The 7,474-nt window shown below is 37.6% G+C and overlaps 1 protein-coding gene across 1 annotated transcript; it reads right to left on the bottom strand.

Moving 5' to 3' along the window:
- Positions 1 to 3,073: 3,073 nt before the first annotated feature.
- LOC141986876 (arg8-vasotocin receptor-like) lies at positions 3,074 to 6,753 on the bottom strand. The gene is made up of 2 exons (XM_074951911.1): positions 5,838 to 6,753; positions 3,074 to 3,273 (listed from the first exon to the last, which is right to left on the bottom strand). Exons 1-2 carry the CDS (start codon positions 6,751 to 6,753, stop codon positions 3,074 to 3,076), a joined length of 1,116 nt encoding a protein of 371 aa, XP_074808012.1.
- Between the last annotated feature and the right edge of the window lie 721 nt (positions 6,754 to 7,474).

Genomic DNA, 7,474 nt, shown 5'->3' with positions numbered 1-7,474 from the left:
AATAAAGTCACACCTTAACCTTCTCTTTGTTAAGCTAAATAGACTCATGGAGTTCAATCTATCATGTTTTCTAATCCTTTAATCATTCTCATGGTTCTTCTCAGAACCCTCTCCAATTTATCAACCTCCTTCTTGAATTGTGGGCACCAGACATGGACACAGTATTCCAGCAGCAATCATACCAGTGCCCAATACAGATGTAAAATAACCTCTCTACTCCTATTCAAGACTCCCCTGTTTATGCAGCCAAGGATCACATTAGCCCAGTGGTGGGCAAACTGCATATAACCTGCGGCCCTTTCATTCTTTATTGAGTCCCATAATAGCTGCTCCATTATCTTGCCCAGAATTGATGTCAAGCTGACAGGCCTATAATTCCCTGGGTCATCCCATTTATCCCATTTACTCTTTTAAAAATTGGCACAACAGTAGTTTTATTCCAGTCCTCTGGAACTTCGCCACTGCTCAAAGATTTATTGTAAAGCAACATTGATGCTCCAGTGATCTTCTCAGCCAGCTCTTTTAAAACTCTTGGATACAAGTTATCTGGAACTGCTGTCTGAAAAATGTCTAGCGTTAGTAACTTTTGTTTAACATCCTCCAGAGACACTAGTGGAATGGAAAGAGTTTGATCATCACTATATGATGAGACTACATAATCTTTTTTCCCCAAATACAGAATGGAAATATTTATTTAACCTTTCTGTCTTTTCTGCATTATTATTGATAATCCTATCATTTCCATCTAGTAATGGGCCAATACCATTTTCAGGATTCTTTTGGTTCCTAATACATTTTAAAAACTCCTTATTGTCTTTAACTCTGTTGACCATAGATTTTGCTTTGTGCTTCCCTTATCAATTTTCTACAATTCCTAATTTCTGATTTGATAGTCATTTATATCCTCTTCCCCTTTCTTCCATTTGTTTTTTTTTTTTAATTATTTTTATATCTTCCTTCACTTCTCCTCTAAACCAGGTGTTCTTTTGACCAATACAATCATCTTCCTTGATTGTGACTTTTGGGGCATCTAGTGAGGTGTTTTTTAAATGATTTCCAATTATTGTTCCCATTTTTTCTTATTAAATTGTTTATCCTTGTGCCTGAGTTTAAAAAACAAACAAAAAGTCAACAAACAAATAAAAACAACCAAATGTCATTTAGGAATAGATTTTTCAAGATTAATATTTCAGATGTGCAGATTATTATCTATAGTTAATTTAAACTGACTGAATACGATACATGTTTTGCTGAAAATCCAACTGACAAAACTAATTTCAGAAATATTTGTAATATTTATTTATATTCATTTGAATATGTTTCTGTTATATGAAATGTAACCAGCTGAAATAAAACCAAACAGAAAAGACAGAAACATGCAACTAAAGGGTTAAATCCTCATGAGAGATCCTCACTGGGAGCTGATTTCATTGAGAGTTGAAGACATTCAGTGGTTGCATAGATAGAAACCCAGTCATCTGTGGGGTCTGAATCCTGGACCTTCACCGCAAAATACTGACATCTGCCATTTGAGATAAATGGGAACACCACTAATTATAAGTAGTACATTGCTATAGTTACTAATGGGAAATACAATCAATACCCCACACATCAAGCCAGTGTACATCAGCTCATTGTATATCAGCACTTGTCAGGATTTGGTCCAGGTGTTTGGTACATTTTGTGCTTAAAATACCCACTATCTCTTAAGATGATTGTCTAATGCATAGTATTTTTCTTTATGTCTTAGAATATTAAAAGAGCAGATGTCAAGTACACTTTTATAGGTTTTTTTCCTGTACATCTGAGAATTTTAGCACTCATGAAAATGAAGAATAGCACTGATTTGGGCTAGACATAATATAGACAGACGATGTGCAATCATCTCCAGAGATTTTTTGCCAATGCATCTCTGTCTTGGCCTGTGACAGACCTACTAATATTCCAGTCCACGCTCTCTTGAATAGACTGCATATATTGAAAAAGGGAAGAAATACCTATCTGCATAGGGTATCCACACATCAGCCAGCAAACAGCAATCTAGGTAAGGATACTGCAGATCTTGGGTAAGTGACTAATTTCTACCACAAAGGTGAAATATTTATTTTCCTCTGCTGCTAAGCCCATAGAGAGCTATATGGTTCAGAAATTACCTGTCAAGCTGCCTGTCCTAGATGCACATTCAGTGCTAGCAGATGGGTGCTAGGAGACAGAACAGGTCTGAATGCACTCTGCACAAATATATGCAGAATTCAAAAATGGCTCAAATTTACCCATTATGTCTGTTTTGATAGGATGCAAATTCACTGCACACCTGTCTGTGCACCAGGTGACTTGATAGAGAATCTAGTCCTATGTGGTTGTTTTGTATTATATATAAATGGGAGCTACAATGAAGCCACCATTCTCCTTATACTGGAACATTACCATAGTGCCTGAGCACTTGTGACCCAAGATGTTATTTGAATCTTCAGCAGATGTCCAGAGTTGCAAGGGCAATGTATAAAGACACTGTGACATTTAACTCCCCAGGACCGACATATTTTTATAAAGTGTTTAATTAAAGCTGACAGCAGACTTTAGTGACTTTCTGATGCCTCTCAAGGTTTCTCAAATATGTCCCCCGAATATTTCCAGAGCTATTCATGCTTCAATTTCAATATCACACATTCAAATCTAATGATAGGATTCTCCTTTCCAATAATATCACAATTTGTCATCACTCTTGTAGAAATCTGCTAGTTGGCAATCCAAAATTAGGGAACAGAAAGCAGTTTTTGCAGACAAAAAAGAAGTATATAAAATAGCTCTACATATCTTTTTTATAGTAGCAATAGTTATATGAATTCATTTGTCTTTTATAGCGCAATGTAACTGTTAAAAGTCAGGCTTGCACAACACTGGAATTCTTGTAATGCAGTGTATGCTACAATATTTAAGAAAAATATATTTATACCGTGAAGGACAATTTTTCAACTCACTCCACTCCTCAGATAACAAAGGATAGAGATAAAATATTCCCAAAAAATTTGAATGTAATTAATGTATCAAAGCAACAAAAAGAAGTTTACATTTATAAACAAGTTAGGTTTTCTTCTGGTTCCCTGTCTACCAAATTAGTGCTTCCTGTGATCCCAGATTCTTCCTGAGCTGAGATGTTTTTTGACTTCTTTTTGGCACAATATGGAATGTGGCCACAAAAATACATGTAAATCCATGGATTGGCACAACTATTCAGATTACCCAGGAGCATGATGATGGTAAATGCTGCACCTAGAATGAAAGAATTGGAGAGAAACCAGTGTAAATAATGATAGGTTTCAGAGTAACAACCGTGTTAGTCTGTATTCACAAAAAGAAAAGGAGTACTTGTGGCACCTTAGAGACAAACCAATTTATTTGAGCATAAGCTTTCGTGAGCTACAGCTCACTTCATCGGATGCATACTGTGGAAAATATGGAAGATGTTTTTATACACACAGACCATGAAACACTCTAGAAAGTAGTAATGTTCTTATGAATTGATGCTCTTTGATGTACTTGTTGTTAAATCAATTGACTTAACTGTTGTAGGATCAGTTTAGCATTTTGCAATAGAGAAAAAGTTAAAATAACATTAGGAGAGTTCAGTTTATTCAATGGTTATAAAAAATTGTAATTCTGTGGCTATCTACAGTATATAATACATTGTAGCTGCATATGCATACGACGTATTTCAGAGGTCGATATTTTTGTATAACTCTTCTTACCCCATATAAATCTAAATGTTAATGTAGTTGCTTGTTATCCTAATCTATGTAAATACTGTACCATCTCAGAAATGCATACCTGTAGAAAGAATTTTTAAAACAAAGATCAGAATGTGAGATCTTTTCAGAAGACAAGATTATAGTCTAATTTTATAAATTTATAGCATAATGTTGTCTGATTTCTATCCGTATTTGATCTTTCAACAGCTAAACATTAGAAATGAAGTTGATAGGGAGTCTGTTTTAACAAAAGTGTAGCAATATAATTTTGAAAATATTAAAATTGTGTACAGCATTTTATTCTTTTGTATTTTAGTTTGTTTTCATTACAAATATCAACCCTTACACAATTTGTAATTGTTCCATAGTTCACTGAAGATACTTCACTGCTAATAACATTTTAATATTCAAAAACACTTCAGAGGTTTTATAGTGTTGCTGTTATAAATAGTAAACCAGAAATATTTATTTTATTAATTTGAATAATTATTTTATTAAAGTTAAAATGCTATATTGCTTTTAATTTCCCTAATATACAAAAAAGTAACTCCATAATCTCTAAAATCGCTAAATGTATATATTGATCTCTTGCTAGTACAGATAAAAGTTATAACATTTTGACTGTTTTGTTTACTAATAATTAAATGCTAATTAATCTTAGTTAGCCTTCCCTGCAGAAAAAAAGCCTTATTGAAAGCATATGTTTGTACATGTGTACACACACACACACACACACACACACACACACACACACATTAAATAACCCCCAAGATTATTTTTGATTATGCAGTGTCATACGTTACCAGCTATTGTACATCATTAGGGCCCTAACAAATTCATGGCCATGAAAAACGCCTCATGGACTGTGAAATCTGGTCTCCCCTCATGAAATCTGGTCTTTTGTGTGCTTTTACCCTATACTATACAGATTTCATGGGGAGAGACCAGCGTTTCTCAAACTGGGTGTCCTGACCCAAAAGGTGTGTGTGTGGGGGGGGTGTCACAAGCTTATTTTAAGGGGGTCGCAGTATTGCCACCCGTACTTCTGCACTGCCTTCAGAGCTGGGCGGCCGGAAAGCAGCAGTTGCTCTGAAGGCAGCTGCGCAAAAATCAGGGTGGCAACACCGTAGCATGCCGTCCTTACTTCTGTGCTGGTGCTGGCGGTGGTTCTACCTTCAGAGCTGGGCTCATGGCCAGCAGCCGCTGCTCTCCAGCCACCCAGTTCTGAAGGCAGCACTGCCACCAGCAGCAGCACAGATGTAAGGGTAGCAGAACTGCAATGCCCCTTCAATAACCTTGCAGGTGAGAGGCGCTCGGGGGTGGGGGAAGCTTGGCTGCTGGTGGGTGCTGTTCACACCCACTAATTTTTCTCTGTGGGTGCTCCAGCCGTGGAGCCCCAGCCCAGACCTGCTGCGGCTAGGGGAGGGGCACCTATGCCATGGCTCCAGCCCCAGAGCTGCTGCGGCGTAGAGAGGCACCTCTCCCCCCTAGCCCAGATGCTGCTGCAAGGAGAGCTGGTGGGAGTCCTCTCTCTCCCTGCCATTGCCCCAGAGCCCCCTCCTGCATCCCAAACCCCTCATCCCTGGCCCCACCACAGAGCCCTCACCCCCCAACACACCCTAACCCTCTGTCCCAGTCCTGAGCCCCCTCCCACACTCCGAAACCCTGGGCCCCACCCACACCACATGAATTTTGTTTTGTGCACCAATATGGAGGTGATGTGTCACACATCACCTCCATATTGGTGCACGTAACAAAATTCATTCCACACGTGTGGGAAAAATTAGAGGGAACACTGGTCAGGACCCCTACAATTACAACACCAGGAAATTTCAGATTTTAATATCTGAAATAATGAAATTTACTATTTTTAAAATCCTATGACTGTGAAATTGACCAAAATGGACCCTGAATTTGGTAGGGCCCTATACATCATTAATACAGTATGCAAACAAACTCGTCCTTCAAATTTAATCACACATAAAATGATTACACATAGTTTAACCTAAATAATATGTATATATAAAGAGGAAATGTAGCAATGTGGTAGTCTACTATAGTTATTGATAAGAAAAAGAAGTATCTTACCTTCAGTAACACCACTTGGGTACCATACAGACCACAACTGTACAATGAAGAAAGGTGCCCAACACAGGACATATGCAATAACTGTCACCACTGTCATTTTTACAGTCTTGATCATAGCCTTTGAAATACAGTTAATACTGCTTGCTTGGCATGGCAGGACTTGCTTCTGATTTATTGCTTCAAATTCATTCCTTTTTTTCACCTGTATGTTCATTTGTATTATTTTGCAGATCTTAACCTGGCAAATAGTAAGGATAGCTGTGGGAATGAAGAAAATAGCTACAAAAATCCAAGTCACATATGCCTTTAAGCCCCAAGGTTGGATGAACTCACCCCAGCATTCAAAAATATCTGGAGATATTTCAGTCTTAGAAAAGATAAATACTTGTGGAAGACTAAAAATCAGTGATATAGACCAGCTGGTGCAAATGGCAGCATTCCAAAGAGCCCTTTTCTTTTGGAAAGTGACCAAGGGATAGCATACTGCTTGATATCTGTCCACTGTCATCACCACTATCATATAAGTAGAGGCAAACATGCCCAACAACTGCAAATATTTGATAGTTCTGCACAATGCATCTGGCCCTATGAAAACGTCTGTAATATCCCATATTAGTTGGGGAAGGACTTGAAAAAATGCTACCACTAAGTCCGCTATGCTCAGGTGAAGCATGAATACATACATCCTAGACAACTTCTTTCTCCTCCTCCACAATACCAGTATGAGAATAAAATTGCCCACAGATGCTGTCATAAATATTACTCCCAACACAGCAATCTCTAGCTGAGCTAATTGCTCATCTCTTTCTGATCTTCCAACTGGATCTGACTTATTTGTCAAATTCAGGACAAGCTGAGGAAAAAGATTTTCAGTCTGATATTCATTAGCTTGCACAGGAACTGAAAAATTCTTCATCGTGCACAGAAGCCACTTACAGTAGCTGTTACTCACGACTCAGGTTGATAGCTCTGAAGTATGGGCTAGTAAATATATCAGCACTGGTTCAGGTTTCAGTGTGTCTTGAAACAAAGCTCCATGCGTGAACGAACCTGACGCAGCAAACCTGCATCTTGATAGACTTCTCTCTCTTGCTAGAGTGAAAAAAAGGCTTTATATAGTCTTCAAATAGAGTCTTATGTAACTTCATAATCATTTGGTAGGCTGTAGTTATCTTAGCCAATAGGAAAACGACTAATATAATTGGGATAAATATATAAATAAAATGAGAATCACAGAAACTTGAAATAATCAAATCACTTATTTCAGTGTGGCCAAAATCATACTTACATATTTTTATCCATGAGAGCTTTTCCAAATATAAATGTTATGTGAACCAGAACTGTATTCCTCAGTTTAGTAACTAGTAAATATTTACATGTGGATGGAAAAGTTAGGTCCTTGAGTCTGGCTGCAACCACCTTGGATCCCTGAGACAAAGACCATATCCTAAAAGCTGCAAACACAGAGAGATAGATTTTTTTCCATTAATTTTTCTGTTTTCAGATCTCAGTCAGCTGATCTAGAAAAGAAGAGACTTAAATGATCCTTTATTGCAAAAAGACTGGATTCTTTTCTAAGCAAAAAGAAAAATAACACATGGAATACATTACATCTATTGGGACTGCAAGCCTGCTGA

This window comes from Natator depressus, chromosome 1 (genome assembly GCF_965152275.1).
Source record: "Natator depressus isolate rNatDep1 chromosome 1, rNatDep2.hap1, whole genome shotgun sequence".
In the NCBI taxonomy this organism is placed as follows: Eukaryota; Metazoa; Chordata; order Testudines; family Cheloniidae; genus Natator; species Natator depressus.
This window is presented reverse-complemented; position numbering and strand designations above follow the sequence as displayed.

What these genes read in the sequence shown, in the direction of transcription:
- LOC141986876 (XM_074951911.1), bottom strand. Translation starts at nt 6,753, where the DNA reads ATGAAGAATTTTTCAGTTCCTGTGCAAGCTAATGAATATCAGACTGAA. An exon ending in CCCAAGTGGTGTTACTGAAG is followed by an intron (nt 3,274 to 5,837) that starts GTAAGATACTTC and finishes CTTTCATTCTAG; the next exon opens with GTGCAGCATTTACCATCATC.